The following is a 21,566-nucleotide window of genomic DNA, read 5'->3' on the forward strand; positions in this document are numbered from 1 at the left end:
GGGGCTGGCGGAGGGTCGCACCGAGGAGGGAGAGCGAGGAGGCGGGGGACCGGAGAGACGGAGAGAGGAGGCCCCGACGGTACCGAGCACCGACACCCCGGCACACCGACCGTAAGCACACCGACGACGGCAGCGGCGAGGCCCGCGGAGCGACACGGAGGAGGACGGACGGATGGATGGAGCGGTACGGTTGTTTTTGTTTATTGGCTACCGGGGCTTTCACCGTGAACGGGGCCGGAGGCTCCGTCTGCGGGCTCTGGACACACTTCATACAGACGCTACACTCACAGCACCGCCGGGAGACAACAACAACACAACAACAACAACAACAACAACAACAACAACACATATGGCCTCAGTGTGCTGCGTTCACTGACCGTCAGCCGTCATGTTTTACCGAGCTGTGTGTGTGTGTATGTGTGTGTGTGTGTGTGTGTGTGTGTGTGTGTGTGTATGTGTGTGTGTGTGTGTGTGTGTGTGTGTGTGTGTGTGTGTGTGCAGCACTGCAGCATGCAGCCAGAACCTGGCCCGGTGAGGAACTCTTCCCGGTTCCGTGAGCCCGGTTGAACTCTGCAGCAGTGTGTGTGTGTGTGTGTGTGTGTGTGTGTGTGTGTGCCAGTGTGGGGCCCGCCATGAGCAGTAACGCCCACGCGCTCAGGACAGTCCTGCAGAGCGGGACGTGTCGGTGTCGGACCTCCAGCGGGTGACAGGTGGCCGAGGCGCCCCAAACAGTGGCACCAAGGCGCCTGGTGTCGGCTGGTTGTGGGGCCGTCACTTCCACCGGTGACGGTTTGTCCACTGATGAATCCAGATCGATAGTTTCTCTGCAACAGGTCAAACATGCCACATGACGGGGGTTCAGTCAGGGAGTCCTTTAGCTGGTTGGTCTCAGTCATTTGCATCGTCTGCTGTCATAGATGTTGTCATTTGAACATTTCAATCAATAGTGAATTTATCTTTAATGCAAATGGAGCAAAGTGGGCATTTGTCCCGTTTAAAGCCACAGGCACCAAACGTGAAATATGCTAAAGTTTACGTGTGTCCCATGTACGTGTAGTCTGAGATCATGAAGCATCGTGGAATACTTTGTCGTAATGCCCCTTTACTAGCTAAACTCTCACTGTGCTGTCTGCTTGCCGGCCCCTCCTCTACAGTATGAGACAGGACGATGCTCCTGGTGGCACAACCAGGTACTGCCCATGATCTACAATACCTGAAGTGTGTGTTAGCCAGGAAAAAAGTATCAGACTGGGACTTGGTGTTTGCAAAAACTAGATCTTAAACAATTTGAATCAGATTAGGAGCCTTTAAAACTTGATCATCCACAAAGCAAAATACAAACAAAGCATACGCAAAGAAAACAGTGGCAGAAGCACACTTATTTATAGACAAGGAACCGTCCCAACAAGGCCGATGCACACACACAGAAACTCTTGATCACAGGAGAATCAGCCCAGGTTGCATCCCGAATGTTTTCTCAAACACTTCTATCATGGAAACGCTACGGTAGCAGGCAGATAATGTTTGGCTCAAGTGTTTTCAGCAGCTTCAAGGACAAAAGAATATTATTAAGCCCTCCCTGCTAAAGCCAACGCTTAATGGTGGTTTTGCCTTTTTCAGGTGGTTGCAGAAGAGTGCTGGTGTTTTCTCCTCAGGTGCTGCTGTATTGAAACTTTGCACGGTGTATAAATCACCTGTTTGTTCTGTGATCACCGGCTCTTTGAAAACGCTCTTGCTTAAACGAATTGAGCCACCATTTCATAAAACTGTAGTCCTGTGTGTCCGACCAATGACTGGTGCCAAAAACCGCTAACTTCACGATGTTATGTAGCGATATGGGGGGAAAAAATGTTAGTTAAAGAAATATTTACGTTAGCATCTCAGTGAGACTTTACAGTTGGCAGTGGCGTTCCTCGATTCTGGAGGTCCAGATGGGCAAAGATGCTCATGGAGTGGGGCGCCCTATGTGGCCAGAAGGGGCTGGTGTGGCGGTCATGGTGCGCTGTATGACTTTATGGGAGCTGTAATGGGGCTTGTATTAGATTTGGGCATTGGGCTGAACATGAGCTGGTTTTCAAATTTCAAGCAATACAATTTGCAAATTTTAAAGGCTGTAATTTTGGATGTAAAGCTTCGGAAACAGTTATTAGACAGTTACTGTGAGCACCGTTTTCTGCCTTTTCTTTGTGGTTCTTGGTGGAGTCATTTTGTGCTGTTCTGCTGGTTCCAAGCCGTTTAGCGACGGGTCTCTGCTGTGTTGTGAAAGATGGCCGCCTTCTTGTCAATTCTCTTCCTTTAGGTGTTGTTGGGTAATAATTTAATTTGGAGTGTCAGTTGACTTTACAAGCAACACTTGCACACAAATAATGGTGACTCAAAAAGTTTTTCAGCAACTTGTGTGAATATTGACATTTTCACAGATTTAATAAAACACAGCTTTAAGCACAATTGCATGTGTTGAATAATTATCACACAATCAATCATTTCCTGTGATTTTCCTACATATTATCTGTAATTTAACAATCAAGGTAAAAATCCATGACACAGTAGTTAACATTTTAAACATTTTTTTCAGTCCTTAACACATTTTTTAAAATTTTAAATAACAGCAAATACCTTTGTAGTAATTATATTTTTAGAGGATTTACAGTTAAACAGGGTGATTTTATGGTCACGTATTATAAAAGTACGCATTACTGTTTGTAAAATACAGATTTTTGATGTGGACAATTTTTAGTCATAGCCTGTTTTTGTTTGTTTTGCTTCTTTTATATCTATATCTAAGTCTTTTTTTCTGTGATCAAAATTGGGAAATATGTAAAATAACAAGAAAAAAGTGTTTTACCATTTCCCCATCTTTGTTCTACTCTTTTTTCCAAAAAATAAATGACCATAAATATAAAATGTTTCAATCAATCAATCAATCAAATTTTATTTGCACTTTTCATGTGCAACAACAACAACACAAAGTGCTTTACAGCATTTAAAAACATTACATTTAAAAAATAAAATATAATAAGAATGTTTGTATAATAAGAATATTTTTTTCCCAATTTAAATATCATAAAATGTTAAGTACCAAACAAGAACACATTACTATTTATGAAATACAGATTTTTAGTGTGGATTATTTACAGTTTGAGCCTGTTTTTGTAAATCAACTTCTTTTTGTCTGTGATTCTACCAGTTGATATCTGTATGTTAACAAAGGAGGTATAATATCTGTAGTTAACAGTTAAAAAATGCAGACAAAGTTTATTGTTTTCTTGTGCATCCTCCGTGAAATCTACACCTGCTCCCATTAGTGCATCATGTCAGTGATGGTCCTCACATGTACAGAGGCACAAACTTGTGTGTGTCATGGACAGAGTGGCAGCTTTGTGTCAGTTGTGGTTTGAGTCGGTGCAGTGATGAATATCAAGCAGGTCTGCAGTCGTGGATGCTGCAGCTGTGTGACGTGCTGTTGTGCTGTTTATCAATAAACTATTGTGTTTTCTCTCTCTCCAGTTTAGGACCTCCTATTGGCCAGCATCCCGTCTCGCCCTACCAGCCGCTGCTACAGCTGCAGGGATTAGTTTGGTTGTTCGCTGAGGTGCAGTGAAACCAGCTGTAGGGGGCGCTATCCTGTCGCCGTGCATGAATGAAACAGACTCTCCCTCCCCCCCCCCCCATGCTTGGTGATGAACTCAGCGGGTTTTTGTCAGAAAAAATGACGCTGAAAGTTGCAGGCTAGCAGCTGCTACACAGCTGTTTCACCTGTGCTGAAAATGTAATTACCTTCATTTTGAAACTGCCTGCAGTTAGCGGCTAACAGCTACCGAACAAACCAAAACAAACTCTTTAGAAGGGAAATTCAGTCTGAGAACAGATTAGCTAAAAATGTAGCTGGACTGCGACCTCGATCTAGAGATCAGCAGCTAACTGTAGTTAGCAGCGAGCAGGCAGCGGTGGCGCGGGGCTGAGCGTGGGCGGAGCAGGGGTGCGATGGAGTACCACTCCGGTGGCAGCCTGCCCCTGCTGGGGAGACCGCGGTACTGCCCTGGGGCCAACGCTAATGGTGGATACCTGTGCGAGACGGGACATTGCTGTGGAGAGACCGGCTGCTGCACCTACTACTACGAACTCTGGTGTAAGTTGGATGAGTGGAATGGAATATGGTTTACATTACACTGGGGCTGCCTTCAGCATAGACTAATAATTAGAGGCAGGTGTGTCTCAGTAACGTCTGTCTCACTATGTGTGGGTTCAGGGTTCTGGCTGCTGTGGACTGTACTCATCCTGTTCAGCTGCTGCTGCGCCTACCGACACCGAAGAGCCAAACTACGAGTCCAGCAGCAACAGAGGCAGAGAGAGATCAGCCTGCTGGCCTACCATGGAGCCAACTCCTACCCGTCCTCCATGCTGGACCTCAGTAAGACTCCGTCTCACAGTTGAACTAGCATCAGTCAGAAGTGAGCGATGTTTGACAGTCATTCAGTTGACAGATGTTGTCGTCTACTCAGCTGTTCCCGACACGTGATAGACTGTCATTACATGCTAAACTGGGCATCAGAGCCAAAACTGGGTTTGGGGATAAAACTGAGTGTCAGAATGGAAACTAGGCTGGGCCTGGGCTGAAACTGAGCACCGGTACTGGGGTGTGAAAGGTTTTCAATAAATCACTAAATTAGCACTGAACATGATCGACCTCATAGCCCGTCGTTCCCACTTGATTCCTGGCACTTCTCTACTAATGAAGTTAATTAAAAACAAGAATCTTTGGGTTGCTTTGCTCTAACCTTGCTCCCCTCTTCATTTTTAGGTTTCCTGGCGTCGCTGAAGCTGCCGTCGTATGAGGAGGTGGCGGCTCAGCCCTCCACCCCTCCGCCTCCCTACAGCTCCGTGTTCACCACCCCTCGCTACCCGCAGCCCCCGCGCACCGCCGACCCCCACCTGCTGACGCAGCATGGCCCGCTGCTGCACCGGCCGCTCAGCGATGGGCCCTCCTCCCTCAGCTCCGACAACAGGTAACACCGCTGCGACCGTTAGCAACACCTCCATTGGTAAAACTACTGTGAATGCCATTGAGACTTTACAACTATTACTGCATTTTGCTGCTGTTTACTACATTTACGAGGGGCCGAACGCAGCCATTTTTGATAGCAGTAGGTATGCTGATTTTTGTAACACGCCACAAAGTCTACCACTTCGTATGTCACTGGAATATTAAATCCCTGTCCTAGTGTATCTTAGCTAAACCTGACCCGTGTGCACTGGCTTGACGTCAGTAAGCCTCAGAAAAGACTTTGTCATGGTGCTCCTGTACTTGCTAAATACCCACAATACTCCTTGCTTGCCAACACAAAAGTGCCCGCCTCTTTTGGTCTCTGCATTGTTAAACAGTAAGGGGCTCCACCACTAAAACCTACATGTGCATCTTTCCTTCAGCTCCAGTTGTTCCTGTGACTCCTGCTGCCCCTCCTCTCCATGTAGCTCCTCTCTGTCAGCACCAGTCACGTATGAGACAGACACAAGCCACGCCTCCACACCCAGCGAGGCCACGCCCCTCACCCTTGATGTCACCATGGAGACCATCACTGCCGCTGCTACCCGTTTGGAGGTAAATGAGGCTCGACTTGCCTCGGAGACAAGGGCCGCCACAGTGGCTGTTGACATTGACGATGCAGATGCTGCTGGAGCTCAGGAACCCATTGCCACGGACTCATCTGTTCCCAACCAGACTGTTACTGTGGCGGTTATTACCAGGGCAGCCTCCCCCCAGCCTCCGCCCTCACCTGGTCCCGAGTTGACCCTTCCTGTTGGAACGACATCTCCCACAATGGAACAGTTGGACATAGCACCATGTACCCCGACAGTTAGCGCCTGTAGCTTAAGTACGCTCCCAAGTCCAAATGCTGTTGACACAACTCTCCCCTCCATCCAGATAATAAGCACTGAGGGTCCAGCAACCATCCCTGCCCCCAAGACCACCTCAATGTCAGGGCCTCCTACCCCAACAGGTAGCGGTTCTCTCAGCCCTAAAGCTCCTGAAGCCCTAGAAACCCTTAAATTATCAAGAACTTTGGACACATCCACTGTTCCTTGTAGCCCAGCCTCAGTACCGTCTCCAGATGTTGGAAGAACTTTGGCCCTGATAACAGGTTCTGATGGTCTCCCCATGCTGGACCCAAGTCTTAGCCTTATGCCAATTCCGGCACCTTCAAAGCTTACTCCAGATCAAGAACCAGAATCATTGCCCTCAGTTCATATCCAAGCTTCAGATCCAGCACCTTTAAACCAGATCCTGGTTCCAAACCCACAACCGAAAACCAACGCAGACTCCATAAGTAACCCTAACCTAACTCCAAAATCTGCACATTCAGATCTTAACCTAGATGCAGCAGCACCCACTTCACCCATATTAGCTCGGAATCTACAACTGTCATGTGGATCAGGTTTCGTCCATTCTCCTCCCAGTCCAGAGACGTCACAACACTCAGGATCTGTTGCTGTTCTTGTATCTTGTCTAGATTCGCCTGTAGTGGCAGACCGTTCAGGTCTTTCTCCAGTCCATGCTCAATCATCAGACCTTATCCTTCCATTGCCTTCAGATGTCGAGGCTGGTATAAGTTCTGGTTCTGGGTCTGGATTATGCTCTGGATCAGGATCTCTGTCCACCCCTACCCCAGTTCTCACCTTCTCTAAACCTGGGTCCACATCTCTCTTCTGCCCAGCCATAAACATAGAGTCTGAATTATCTCTTGCTAATTCTCAGTCGCCCTCTGCAGCCGTCTCCCCATCCTCACCCCCATCCCTTACCTCCCCTCCTTCCCCACCCTCCCTTCAATCCTTGTCCTCCACCTCCCTCCCTGCACCAGCTTTACTCCTGGACCCCCTCACTGCTCTGCACCAGTCCGACAAAGGTGGATCTTCTTCTGGCCATGCATCCTCCCTCTCCCCCTCGCCTCGGGCCACTCAGTCCCCACCAAAACAGACTCTCTTCTCTCCCTGCGTGGATGTCTTTGAACCAGGACCTCCCTGCTGGGAGGACGAAGACGAGGAGCAGGAGGAGAAGGAGAACGACGAGGATGAAGATGAAGACATGGGAGCTGATGAGAGCCAGTACAGGCATCGGCGACTTACCGGTGACTCTGGGATCGAGGTGTGCAGGTGTCGGGTGGAGGACGAGGACGAGGAGGAAGAGGGGGAAAGGAAGGAGGAAGGCAGGATAGGAGGAGGAGGGGAGCATGATAAAAAAGGGGGTGGAAACACTGATCTCCATGACAGCATGGACTGTCCTGTGAGAGGTCAGATGACCACCGGGGAAGGACTCGCACTGTGTACCACCACCGCCACGCCAACATCCGAGGACAGCGGCAAAGTCGTGATTGTCATGGAGACGGTGTGATTGACATAAATGGGCGGATCAAACCTTGTGCCATCCAGACAAGAGTTAAACATGACGTGATTGATGGCACTTAAAACTGATTTTCTGTAACCACAGAAAAGATTGTGATTGTGATGGAGTCAGGTGGCATTAGTATACCCCCAAAGGTATCACATAGTTTATAGAGAGAGAGTCATCAGGAAGCATTATGACACGGTTTATTCGACATTGAAAGTACTGGAGACGTGTTTAGGAACTGCTGCGCTGCAGCTAGCTTGTAAAATTTCAAGGAAAATTAGGACGTCCATTTCATCAAGTTGGAGAGTTGTCTATTTATGAAGAATGTCTAAATCTTTACTGAAGGCTAAGAGCAGTTACCAGCTTGTCCCAAAGTGTCTGCAGATCCATCCAGTAATAGTCAAAGTAAATGTCGTCGAGTCGGTGCTTTACAGCCAACGCTGCTTTTGTTTAGTCTTGTGAGCGAATCGTCGTTTCTCCGAATCTCTACAAGTAGAGAATGCAAAATCCATCTGGCAGAACATGCACAACCGACACACAATAAATGTAGTAAATGCTCTGTACAGTACAGTAGGAGTGAATTTAATGTGTTGAATTAATTCTCATTCACACATAACATTTAAAATCACTCCACACGTTACATTTCACACAAAGGAAAGATCGACTGAAATGTTGGCTTGTGGTTATGGTGTTTTGACCTACGCGAGAAAGTAAATGTCAGGATATTGTGGCTGTCAGTTCTGATCTTTTTTTACCACCTTTAATCTGCATTGTTTGCATCCATAGCAGTTTTATCCCCTCCACCTTTTGCTAGGACATTGCTGCATTTCTCGGCAGTCAAAAGCTGTTTTTTTTTTTTTAGCTTGCAGACACCCCAGCCTCAAAAATCCACTGCATACATTTAACTGAAACTACTGGTAATTATGAGCTTGCTAACAAGTCATATTTCCATGCTCAGTAATATTCCAATTGGATTTAAACAGCTGTTGGTTAGTGCAACAGAAGCTGTGGCTGTCACAACTGTGAAATTTTAATTAATGAATAATTATCACGCAAATCATTTCAATGTAATTCTGTTCATTTCATGCCTTTGCTAGTTTTAGATTCGTGTTATTAGTGTCTTTGAACATCACATTTTTTAATGCAAATCTGACAAATCACATCTAGTTTGTTGGTCTCTCCTTTTTTATTTGACTGGAAACCAAAACGTGCCCACAGCAGCTACATCCTCTACAAATAGACGCTCATCAAAATGGAGTCGGTTACTGACAACGCCGTTGGGCAACACGGAAACAGTAAAACTTGGCATCCAGCTGTTTTTCAGCATATAAATGGAAATAATTCTCACGATAATGCAAAACAATTGGGGACAGCACAAATACTTAATTGCAGATATGCATCCACAAAGCAAGCGCAGCGTTAACCATGCAACGGATCCAACGAACCCTGACAAGCCGTAAACATGGGAGCCTTCTGTCCAACGTGACGTAAACGTCGCATGAAGATGGCGAACATGGTCGCCCCTTACAGAAGTGACGCTTTCTTTCATTCGTCAAGAAACTAAGAACTTAAAATAGTTGAACATTTACCCGGAGACACCTCGCTTGTCTTGTGCGATGACGGAGGTTTGGAAATGTGCCGTGGACAGATTGGCTGTTTTGGACTTGAAGAGAGGCAGATGTAGGAGGATGATTCACGCTAACTGACAGAGGGAAGACTGATTCATTCATTAAGGGGACGTTTTGATGGAGAACTCTGTCAGGAGAGCGGAATTAGGTGGGTCGTTTTCAGATTCCTCTCCCGGTTCGACTCATTCTGTGCTGAAGAGTTCGGGGTGGATGGATCGGTTGGCTTCCTGTGCAGAGAAAAAGCTCTGACGGGAATACAAGCAAACAATGGGCACTTTTAGACAGAAACAATGCACCAAACAGAGTAGAGACAGAAGACGTCATCATTCCCGTCTCTGCCTCTTTCTCTGAGATGAAACAATAAACACCACAGAGCCGGTCTAAACAATGAAACGCTGCCTTTTGCTTTGTGCATCTCTCCATTCATAGACACCTCTCCTTTTTATGACCATGTCAGATTCACCCAAAAAGTCGAGACGTGTTCAGGCCTTCAAAAATGAAACTGGGAAAGACGGGGATTTATGTGAAGACCGTCATTTAACATGTTGATGTTTCGTACGCTGTGAGCTCAGTAGGCGTGTCAGTGTTAATATTTTGTGACAGAAAGACATGAAGGTAGAGTATATTTTGTCAATGATGCAGAGTTAATAAGATTTGTATAGTACAAGCTGGTGCTTTTCAAATCACCGTAGAATCTAAAATTAGTGAATAGCAATATTTTTCATCAGCAAGAGTCTGTGTGGACGTAACCCCCGGAAAAAATGGCTTAAAAACGGCTTGATGGTGAAGTCATGTCATTGTTGGGTAAAAACTCTGAAACCGTTTGGACTAGGGTTTACGCAAACTTCAGAACAAACCTTTTTCTTGGAGGTTTTCACCCAACACGAGCAGGACGTTGATCTCCAACAAGCTTGACGGAGGCGTGCCATCGCATTTGTGAAGCGTCGGGTCAAAGTGAACGAAACGAAATGACATTTAGTCACCTTGTTATCTCGCATCAAAGAAACTGGTTGGAGCACAAAGGTGAGATGCCTCTTAGTTTTTCGTACACCTGCTCCCACAAAGTGCACTTGTTTTTGCAGCTGTTAATGTAAGCTGTGTCGGAAAGTTTCACAAATGTGCAGAGACTTTGCAGCCTGTTGGAAAAGTCAGAATCTTTAGTGGACTGTACCAGCAGATGATCGTCTCAGAGGGTAAAGACGTGGGGCATCTTCTCTCGATTGGAAATTGTGGTTGACTGAGTCTTAAACCCTGTGACCATGCTGCATTGCCACATCGTGTACAACTTTCTTGACGGATGCCCGTGATGGACAAAGCTAATTATTCTGACAAAAGCATTGTCCTGCCATTGGAGGGACGTGACAGAGCAGACCATTTCTATTTCAGACCTCTTGGTACTCAACTTGGAAACTGAGACTGGATTCATGTGCGCTTGGATAAATTCACAGGCGTCTGGTTTTTCAGCTCAAGCTGATTATCCGATGACGTCTTTGAAGAGGTCGTAGAGGCTCGAGGAACCTTCTCCGGAAAGCTCAAGGGTGACACCGAGCCATCGATGTTGTGGTTGATGTTGTGGTTGATGGTGTTTTTTGTTTACCTAAACTAATAAGGTTATATATCTCCATGGTTACAGAGTGCCATTTCTACTTGACAACTGTTACTACTTAGCATTAGATAGAGCTGTTCTTGCTCTGTGTGTGAATGTGGACTTTTGAGCAGAGTGACTGGAGAAGTTATGTCTGAAATCTGTCTGTAGCTCAGGTTTCCAAAGGATGTGCAGCTCTGAGGTCCAAAGACCTTCAAGGTACCGAGAAATGAGAGTGACAGGAATCTGGCCAGAAATTACTTCTGCCTTTGGTGACTTCTAAACAGACCAATGAAGGATTTGTGATCAGAGAGAGAAGCGGTGGTTTTAGTAACTGGTTGGCGCTTCTAAACCACTGTCAAGCTCAAGTGACGAAGGTCCCGTCTGTTCTCTGGAGGCGTCAGATCCAACAGAATTCAGCATATGTTGCTGCACCGCTCAAGATTTAGTTTGTAGTTTTCTTCTTCTTTTTTTAAATCAGACCCAAAACTAATTTAAGATTTTGAGAATTTCATGTGTTTTCAGACCTGTGAACTTTTGCAGTTTCACCCTTAACAGACATCTTGCCTGTGAAGCCAGTCTGGGGGTTCAAAACCTCCAGAAATAAAACTCCCACAGCCTAGAAAGCAGACAGAGCAGTTTACAGCACATCAGAATGACCAAATGGATCCAGCAGAGGACACCTTTTTAATTGTTGGCCCTTGAAAATGAAAAGAAGGTGCAGTTTCTTTAGATGAGGGTGGTACTGGGACCCCAAAAAGATCCTGAAAGTGTGTATATGTATGGATGGATCCATATTTCTTTTACGGCTCCAACATCAGCAGAATCTGATGTGTTGCAAGTTTGGCAAGACGAGGTCCAGGTTTGTTTTTTTTGTGCTATTTTAACAAAAGGTGGTGTGTACTCATTGGTAGGAGACAAAAACTGATGTGAATACACTCACTTTTGTCCACTTTCAAGGACCAGTGATTAAAAAATGTCCTCTGCTGCAGATAAACAGTCATTTACATCAGCTGGAACAACTTCGTCCATGTTCTCACCAAATGTCATTACGATGGGAGTTGTATATGTGGAGATACTGAATGCTTGAAATGGATTAAAATGAGATGTTTTTTGAGGGGGACATTCAAATGAAATTCTCAAAATTCGGCTGAAATATTTTACAGAACTTGGTTCTGGGTTCCAGATAACAAACAAACTCTGAACAAAATCTGAGCCGGTGGACGACCGCCATGGACCTTCGTATAGAGGTTGGAAAAACCCAATTCGTTAGGCCGGAGATACACTTAGCTTTTAACTTCACGCATTCACGTCGACGACCAGCAATGTCATGAATGTAATCGTTAACGCATTTCCCTTTTTACTGGAGGATTCGCGAAGAGGCCACCAGAGAATCAGACAGCACTGAGCTGAACAAACACTTTAGGAAGTTTACGGAATATTTTCTTTATCATCAGCTTCTGAGGATGAGCGCAAACTGTAGGACACGCAGACGCAGAGTTAAAAGCAAGCATATTTCCTGCCGAAGTTTCTATGTAGCTCAGTGGGTCCAGTGAGGAACCAGGTTGGAGTCTCAGTTCCCACTTGAACTTGACAGTGAAGATGTTCTGGTGGCAAAGTCTTCAACCAGATGACTGGTAAAGCGCGAATGGTCTCCCTCTGTGTGAGGCCGATTGCAGGACTGGATAACCTTTGGAAACCACTGTCTTTCTGTCTTTTCGTTGAGATGTTTAAGCAGAACTTGATTTTCATCACAGTCCTCTCTGACCGAAGAGTTTCACTCCGACTGGATTCTCATTGACGGGTCAGAAGTTAAGCTGCACAGGATGATCGCCCCCAATGAGAGATCAGGTCCGCCACTTAAAAGTCTGGAGTAAATAGGTGATCCACTGAGGTTCTGCTCACCCTGAACCATCGGAACAGGACACAGAAAAGAAAACTTCTGTCTTTACTGCACAGCTGTAGGTTCTCGTCACCATTTCAAAAATTGTAGATTTCTCGCAAACAGTTGTAGTTGCACTTTGGAAATGTGGCCTCAAATTTGCACCGAGTCATGTTGTCAGACAGAGTTTATTTGTGGCAAACCTGCAGTGGGCTGGAGAGGAAGTCAGACCTCCACTGCTTTCCTGTTGAGAGACGATGGTGCAAACACCGGAGAAAAAAAGCACGTAAATCAACTTTGAAATCTTATAAAAACACCATAAAATATGCCAACATTCTAGCAAACCTTAAACATATCTGCCAGAAGTTTTCCACAAACTTAGTCAGATGTCTGTCGCAAGTCTAATTTGGATGCAACAACATGACCTTGATCGCTAAATGTCACATGAAACATGAGCACAAGGAGCTTCAGCAGAAAGCAACTGGACTTCTATTTCAGGTTCTTGAAGACGTTTCACTTCTCGTCCAAGAGGCTTCTTCAGATCTAGCCGTGAGCTGGAGTGACTAAAACACCTCAAAGTCCTCATCAGTCGGTTAGAAGTGAAGGTACTTCTGAAACAAGAGTCCAGCTGCTTTCCACTGAAGCTCCCAGGATCACCATGACGTGGACGAATGGGAATCGACTCAGACGTTCTTCATGCAGCGAGTTTCCAGCTCGATTTTCTGGATAAACCTGGTCCTCGCTGCTTTCCTCGACAGTGCCCCGCCGTCTCTATCGATCACCAGTGAAAATGTCCGAAAATAAACATAAAAAATAAAAAGAAAGAAAATATGACCTTGCTGCAAATTTGTGGGAAAACTACCAAAGTTTGACTACAACTGCCTTGCAGAAGCCTTGGGAGGTGCCGATGTCGCCAGCGACGCTATCGAAGGCAAACTAATAGCTCGGTAGTTACTAGACGGTCACTAGAAGTCCTGCCAGCAAGCTGTTGTGGCAAACCGCCAATGAACATGTTTGTTAGTGGTGGGAGACTTCTCACTGTTGCCAGAACGTTGCTGAAGGTTTGCAACTGGTGGCCACTTGGGGCAACTAGTTGTTGGTCATGTCAGCCAGTCTTACATCGGCTGCACAAAGGTTTGCTTTTGTAAGTGGAGATCCACCGCGAGATCGGCTGGAAGACAAGCCTTAGTCTTATTTAAACCTTATCTTGACCCTGAAGCATGACTCCGGTGAAACTCGCGATTTGGATCAAACTTCATTTTCGGCTCTTTGATCAGCTCCACCTGTGGTGTTCGGCACATTCTTTTAATTTACTAAAACCTTCCCTCTGTCTACACCATGTTCTTCTCTCCTGTCCTCCCTGTTTGCATGAGGTTTCTGTCGGAGAAGTCCGAGGAAGCAGAGAAGAGATTAGTCGTTAAAACCCCTTAATATTATGATGAAGACGATGCTAATTATTAGTATTACTAAATTAATAGTTAGTGTGTGTGTGTGTGTGTGGATGTATGTGCGTGTGACCTAACTAAACCAGCCTGTTCTAAAAGTGTGTGAAACTATACTGAATAAAACTGTCAAATCGCAAACCTGTGTCTGTTTGTGCAGCAGAGCCACGTTCAACAGATCAATCAGTGTTTGTTGATCAGACACCGGTCATAATGAAGATTACGCCCCCTGCAACAACAGTTAACGACGGTGGTAATTAATTCACCGGATAGTTTCCATGATTTGTCATAAATGGCCTAAAATTTTGAATCAAAGCTTTGAAATTAGCATTAGCTTGAAGTGTAGCGCAGCTTAAGTTTAGCCTAGCATTAGCAGTTAACAGTGTGCTTGTTAATTTACAACATACAAAAGGTTGTTGTATTTAATAAGAAAGCTAGCACACTCATGCTAGCTGGTTCTTAAAATACTGCAGATCAAACTTTATTGATCAATTAAACAGTAATAATGTTGTAATAATCTTAATGATAATAAGCAGCTTAAAATTTTGAACCAAAGTCTAGCTGTTAGCATTAGCTTGAAGATGTGGTGCTGTGAATGTTCCGATTGAGCTGCTTTAAAGCTACTGATAGGACCAATCTCATGTTAGCTTGCAAGAATTAGCCTGGATTGTTAGCCTTTTATCTTCTCTTTACATGTAATTGTGCACATTTTATAAGACGAAATTTGCCAAAACATGTGACAAAATAATCTTTACATGTACCTTTATTTTTAGAAATTACAGAAAAATGTAAATGCATTTTTGCAGAAGACTTAACTTTTATCTCGAGTGTAATGGTTTGGTTGCTGTGTGCAGGGTTTCTGATGGTAATTTTTAATGTTTCTAAACAGAGCTGTTAGCTAACTGTATTTTAGCATTTAATATCTGCGTCACAGCTGTGATAAGTGGTGTTTGCTAACAAGTCCAAACTGAAGTACAGAGATGTCCAGCTGTGGATCTAATGGGTTAGCAGAACTGACACCGCTGGTATCTGTAGTTTTTAGCGAGTAAATATAAATGTGATGTGAAACTTTAAGCCCAGAGACATGAAGACGACTGATTTCTTTACTTCAATAAACATTTACCAGACACCTTAGCATCGCGTTAAGCCCCTCCCCCATTTCATTTTGAACCGCCCTCCCACCCTGGCCTCGGCGTGACGACGACCTTATAAGGCAGCGGCTGCAGGACCACGCCTAGCCGCCCCTTCAGGTTGGGCGGGGCGGCGCCGTCCGGCAGCCTGAAGCTCATTCGCTGGAGCAGAGACGACAGGAAGAGGAAGAGCTCCAGCCTGGCCAGCGATTCGCCGACGCAGACTCGAGGCCCGGCCCCGAAGGGCAGGAAGCAGGAAGGTGTGACACGCTGACCCTGGTCGTCAAGGAAACGATCTGGAACGGCGGGAAAAGACAAAAAGTGGTGTGTTAAGGTGTTCATAGGAGCTTGCTTTTAAATGCTGATAATTCTAACCAGCTAAACGAGCGCTACCTGGGTTGAACAGATCTGGTCTGTCCCAGTGCTGAGGGTCGTGGTGAATGGACCACATGTTGACCAGAACACGAGTCCCACGACGGACAGCGTGACCGCCGATACTACAGAAGACACACAGAGTATATAACCACCAGGTGTCGTCATTATTAGTCAAGATTTATACTTAATAAAAGCAGAAACAGGGCAGAAATTCTGCTACCAGTAAAAACAGAGCTTAGCTAGCTTTATAGAAAGCATTAGCATGAAGTGTGGACAGGTGTACAGGTGTACCTGCTGTCGGTCATGGCGGTGTGGGGGATCAGCACCGGGCTGACCGGTCGGATCCTCATGCCCTCGTTGATGACACAGTCCAGGTAGAGCAGCCGGCCGCGGTCTGACACGCTCACTGCCCGCTCGCTGCCCACCTGCTCGTCCAGCTCCTTCTGCACACGCTCCTGAACCTGGAGGGGGCGGAGCAAGGAGGCCAACCACATCACATCATGATCATGTACAATCCAGGACTTCTTGTCAGCACATCATCAAAGTTTCGCAGCGTGAGGCTGTGCTGAAAAAACTGCAGAAGTCTGTAAAATAATTAAATTTGGAATGAATCTAGTCAGTCTTAGTCAACATTACCTATACATTCAGAAAACGGGCAAAACAACAGTAAGAAAATGAATGACCCGCTTTAAAACTTCATCTACATATTTTTTCGTTTCATAAAAAAAATACAGAACCGATGGTGTAGTTTTACAGTCAAACCCAGTAAAGGAACTGTTTGTAAACACACTGACATATTAATTCAGATTCTTTTGTGAGATTTTATGGGACATTATCTGCAGTTGAACAAAAACAAAAGAAGCCAGCTATTTTTTGATATGACCAAAAACACAATAATTAGTATGTCTTCATAAACGTGTGTTAATCTGTGCCTGAACAATTAAAGTTCGTAAACTCAACAGAGCTTTGAGTCTTTATTATTGGCTTATTTTCTCCTTTAAGGCGTATTTTATTGGCGTCTCCTTCGGTATCGTGTGACGCTACAACAGACGGATTCATGTTGACCCGCTCCAGTAAAGCGCTGGCGGACCTCGGGGTGGTGCAGCAGGTAGGCCAGGATCCACAGCAGCGTGGTGGACGTCGTCTCCACGCCGGCTCCGAAGGCCTCGGCCGCCGTCATCAGGACGTGGTCGTCCGTTATCCCCGCCCCCTCCGACCCAGGTGAGCTCTGGCCCCGCCCACTGCCCGTCTGGCCCTTGAGCAGAGCATCCAGCAGGTCACGCGGGTCGCCATCGCTTAGCGACGCCTGAAAACATTGAAAGTTTGAAACGGTAATACTTTGTTGTGTTTCTGTCTGGTGGATGTGTTGGCGTCTCGCTGAACATGTGGATGTCTTGTTCAAACATCTTCATTTCTTAGTTTTATTATATTCAGTTCTGAACGCTGCAGCGCCCTCTGCTGGTTAATGGTGAAACTCCTGTCGGTCACCTTGTGTTCCTCCAGTTTGCGGGTCAACAGTCGGTCTCTGACGCTGATACACTCCTTCAGCTTCCTGAGAGTCTGGTTAGGAAACAGCTGGGGGACGGAACCAGGATGGTGAGGACCGAGATCAGCGTCGGGCCGAGTCAAGAAGGACCAGAGAGGAGAAAGAGGACGTTATAGAAAACGAGGACGTTTCGAGTAAAGTGGTGACGCTTTCAGGAGGTGTGAATGTTTTGGAGAAGAGTCGCTGCTCTGCAACGTTCCGTCCGACCCTACCTTCATCCAGGGGTAGACGTCCACCAGTCCCCCCCTGGTGATCGTCTGCACGATGCCATCGTTGTATCGCATCACTTCCTGCAACTCGGCGTCTCCGTGGCGATAGGTGGCGCCAAACACCAGCGTGCACACGACGTTGGTGACGGCTCTGGTCACCGCGGGCGACGGGTCGAAGCCACGCCCCCCAGCGGACAGCAGCTCGACGCACAGATCGTCGACCGCGGACAGAACTGGACACAGAACCGGGACATAAAACAGGCTCTTAGTTTGTTGTGGTTGAAGTTAATCTGGAATCTCTTCGTTAAACAAACACCTGCAGCATAAAACACACCTGAAATGATCAAATATGACACTTTAACTCTAAATGCACTCATTAACACACATTTATAGACGATCTTGAATTAACCTTTTTAATGGACATTACAGCTACACTGTAGAAAATCACAACTTTTCTTCCTCTTTTTTCTTAAATTACACACAATATCCAGGAAAATCCCAGAAAAAAAGCATTAATTTGCATTTTAACTGAAAAAAAATGTCCTCATCAACAAATTTGTATTTACAATCAGTTCTCCGATATTTGTTTGGCTGTAAAATTACACTAATGAATGTATTCAAATCAACTAAAAATATCATTATCTGGGAGATATTTGCTGCTATTTGACAGAAAAAAATGTGTATGTGAAGGATTTTAAAATAATAAATATTTTTTTTAGATTTTACGTTTTATTAATTTCCAAATAAAATTATTTTTATTTTTACTATTATTATTATTATTATTATTATTATTATTAATAATATTATTATGTCCCCTAAGTTGTCCATTAATCTGAAAAAGCTAAATATCAAACAGTTTTATTTATTTAAAAAAAACAAAAAAAAGTACAAGAAAATACCAAAATTTTTAAAAATAAAGACTTTCAAGGTGCAAATTAAGGGGTGTTTTAACAGTTTTAGATCAATTTAAGGTCTTTTTACATCTTAAAAGCATGTGTATAATCCAGAATATTTTAATATACAACAAATAAACAGCTAATAATAGTTCATGTAATTTTAAAAAACCTCGATAAATACTGTGTTTTATATATAAATTTATGATTATTTCATTATTACAGGGCTCTTATTTTGTTAAATTCCAGATTTCCTTTCTATTTTTAATGCAGGTTCTAATGTAATGGACCTTTTTAGGATTTTAAGTCTTTCCATGAAACCGTTCTACTCTGTGTGTGTGAAGCTCTAACTGGTTCTTCAACTGTTTTATTTTGTACTGCTTTTGAGCATAACTTTGCTCCTCAGTTGTTTTTTATTGGACGTTTACTCTGCAGTGTCCTTTGAGTGACGGCTAACGGAAGCTAACGTCTCCGCTGATATGTTTCTACATACGCCGACGACACCGTCCTTCTGTCAGACGTAAACCAAACGCTGAAGGTGTGAGTTCATACCGACGTCCTGCAGTCGGCTGGTTCCTTCTCCGAACAGGGTGAAGGAGTTGTGCACGAGGCGGCGGTGAAGCTTCCAGAGAGGAGAGAAGTCGCAAAACGCAATGTCTTTACCGCCTCTGGTCAGCAGGTTGGTGGTGACCTGCAGAAACAAGACAGAGCCGCTGCTGTCGGTGCATCAGTTCACTGACCAGGACGCTGCTCAGCCACGATTATTTCCACTTTTGACTATTTTCTGAATCAGTCAATCAGCTGTTTGCGTCTAAAATGTTGTTTACTGTCACAGAGAAGGAAAGAAACCAGAAAACATTCACCCTGAAGAAGCTGCGATCACAGAATTCAGCCGGTTTTCAACACGAAATCGCTTCAAAATGAAATCACAACCAGTCGACTGATCGGCGCAGCTCCAGACCGACGTACAGAATAAACCTCGTGAAGATCTTTGTCTTTTAGCGGCGAGCATTTTCACCATTTTGTGACGTTTTAGAGACAAAACCACAAAAACAATCAAGAGGTAATCAGCAGATTGATCACTGATGAAATAAATAAGACAAATAAGACGAAGTAGGAAAAGAAATCCAACAACTAAAAAAACACCACAAATGGTATTAATTAGGGAGAATAATCGAATGTGATAATAAATAAATTAAGTTTTTAAAGTCGTATTTCATGTATTTTATCGTTAGAATATCTTTTATTTGCAACAGCGGAGAGGACGGACGTTAGTTTTAGTCTAAATAAGGCAAAAAAAATGTAATAACTTCCCAGATTAATGCATTCAAGTCAACAAAACACATGTTCTCTTCATTTTATAAACACTAATCAGTTATTTATCTGCATTAAAAAGGAGGATGTTAATGAGCCAAAACACTTCAACAACAGAACAACGGCAGCATGTCTCCCAGTCGTAGCTCAGAAGCTGCTGCTAAAAATAATAATAAGAAGAAGAAGAAGAAGAAGAACAATAGAAACAGACTGCTGTAGTCAGATGAGTGTAAATGCAGGAAAGAGGGCAGATGGTGTTTTTATAAAGGGTTCATCCTTTAGTGAATTTAATGAATATAAATTATGCTAAAGGTGAAACAAGCTGTGGCTCGTTATCAGTACGCCCACTGATCACGTCACCAACCATCAGGAACCAAAAGACACTCAACAGAAAACCTCTAAACTTCTAATCGGCCCAAACACACAGACGGTCGTCACCATGCTCGGCCGCCCAGCGAAGTCCTTCCCTCTCTGCAGCAGCACCTCCCGGGCCAGCTCGTGGCTGTTCACCACCACCGTGTAGTGAGGCCCGACGTGCAGCGCAAACAGCGGTCCGTACCTCCAACACACAAACACACAACCTTAACCGGGTTAACGCAACCTGCTGCTCCCTACAAAACTAGTTCAGCTTTCTCATGGTTCTCATTTGTACAGACAAGTGTCCAAAAAAACCCAGAATGTTCTGTTTACAGTCACAGAAGAATATTCACATCCATGAAGGTGTTAACTAGCTCTACCAGTACCTTAACCAGTTCTCCCAACTGTTAACCAGTCCTTCCACACTTTAATAAATATGTCCAAACATTAACTTGTCCACGCCAATCCATGAGCAGTCACGCTAACTAGTCATAAAAACATTAACTAGTTTTACCAATCCCATGAGCAGTCACACTGACTCATTCTGACAAACATAAGTGTTATTAACCTATTAACTAGTCTTCACAAACATTAACTAGCTCTACCAAGCTTTGTCTAGTCATTACTATAACTCTTCCTCTCTGTAGTTCTCACAAACGATAACTAGTCTTTACAAATATTAGTAAACAGAAGAAACTTGTCCTCCAAAACGTTAACTAGTCTTCTCACACTAGTCCTTCCAAATATTAACTAGTCCTCCCAACCATTGACTAGTCCTCCTGTGTGAACCGTCCTGGCCGGCTCTCACCTGCGCCCCAGGCGGGTGAACAGCAGATGGGGGGCGACGTCTCCTCCCATCCAGGGCAGGCTGCCCAGGACGGGGAGCCGCGGCAGCCCAGGAATGGAGGTCCGAGCCGGGGGAGGAGCGGACGGAGCGCTGGGCCGCGGACCGGAGCGGCGGAGGATCCGGAGGAAGAGGAGCACGGAGGCAGCGAGGAGGACGAGGAGGAGGACGGAGGACATGGCGACGAGCAGGCGGAGGAGAATGAGGCGAGCGGCTGCAGGCGAGGCTTTAATGCGGCCGGACGGACCTTGGAGGGGTCGGAGGTCACAGAGTGTGTTGATGCTGCTGCCGAGCGGCCGTGAGGGTGTTTATCTCCATCAGACGGCCTCCACGCTATCAGGCTGCACGGCCCTGGTTACCACGGCAACACACCCTGACTGTGGACACGGACCGGCTGTGTTTGCTTTGATTTAAACAGTGTTTTATTGTTGTATTGTTGGTTTTAAAACACGGATGTAAAAGTTCAAACTAACAAAAGATGTGTTTGGTCTCTAAAGGTCAGAAAATGGTGGCAGTCAGAAACCAGAAAACGTTCACACTGAAGAAGCTGCAATCACAGTGCAGTTAGATTAAAGAGTTAAACTAGTTGATTCAGTAAGTGACTGCAGCTCCACACATCGAGCTGAACGCAGCTGAAGACCATCTAATGCCAGGAAGGTTTCCTGATGTCCAGGAGTGTGTCCAACCCTCTCCATCGTCTCTCTGCATTCAGTGCTCAAGATTTCTCACATTAATGCGCCGAAGTGAAGCAAACACGTGTACCTGTTGTTAAATCTGGTAAAACAGGTCAACTACTAACAGCTCTTATAGCCTTGTGTTCATGAGGCCAGAGAGCTGCCAGGAGCCAGTCACCATGACCACGGCTTACTAATGGCGACTAATGGACTGGTTTTATGATTAGTTTTGATCTGGCTTTAGTCTTGGTTATTGTCTAGTCTGGGACCGGTGTTGGACTTAGTTTTAGACTGGTTTGGGAC

General features: G+C 45.1%; 2 protein-coding genes across 3 annotated transcripts; one reads left to right on the top strand and one right to left on the bottom strand.

Moving 5' to 3' along the window:
* The first annotated feature begins 34 nt into the window (after positions 1–34).
* Positions 35–14,062, top strand: LOC103365252 (flocculation protein FLO11-like). 2 transcript variants are annotated; one of them, XM_008292652.1, is made up of 5 exons: positions 35–184; positions 3,508–4,129; positions 4,250–4,411; positions 4,802–5,006; positions 5,428–14,062. In XM_008292652.1, exons 2-5 carry the CDS (start codon positions 3,985–3,987, stop codon positions 7,385–7,387), a joined length of 2,472 nt encoding a protein of 823 aa, XP_008290874.1. In that variant the 5' UTR covers positions 35–184; positions 3,508–3,984; the 3' UTR covers positions 7,388–14,062. The 2 variants fall into 2 exon arrangements, with proteins under 2 accessions (XP_008290874.1, XP_008290875.1); XM_008292653.1 differs by having other exon boundaries at positions 3,513–4,129.
* A 944-nt stretch (positions 14,063–15,006) lies between these two features.
* On the bottom strand, positions 15,007–20,768 carry cyp17a2 (cytochrome P450, family 17, subfamily A, polypeptide 2). The gene is made up of 9 exons (XM_008292670.1): positions 20,554–20,768; positions 19,827–19,947; positions 18,627–18,765; positions 17,185–17,414; positions 16,915–17,001; positions 16,517–16,732; positions 15,718–15,887; positions 15,445–15,548; positions 15,007–15,347 (listed from the first exon to the last, which is right to left on the bottom strand). The coding sequence occupies exons 1-9, from the start codon at positions 20,766–20,768 to the stop codon at positions 15,082–15,084; spliced, it is 1,548 nt and encodes a 515-aa protein (XP_008290892.1). The 3' UTR covers positions 15,007–15,081.
* Positions 20,769–21,566: the final 798 nt, after the last annotated feature.

This window comes from Stegastes partitus, unplaced genomic scaffold, assembly GCF_000690725.1.
Source record: "Stegastes partitus isolate 25-593 unplaced genomic scaffold, Stegastes_partitus-1.0.2 Scaffold823, whole genome shotgun sequence".
Classification (NCBI taxonomy): Eukaryota; Metazoa; Chordata; class Actinopteri; family Pomacentridae; genus Stegastes; species Stegastes partitus.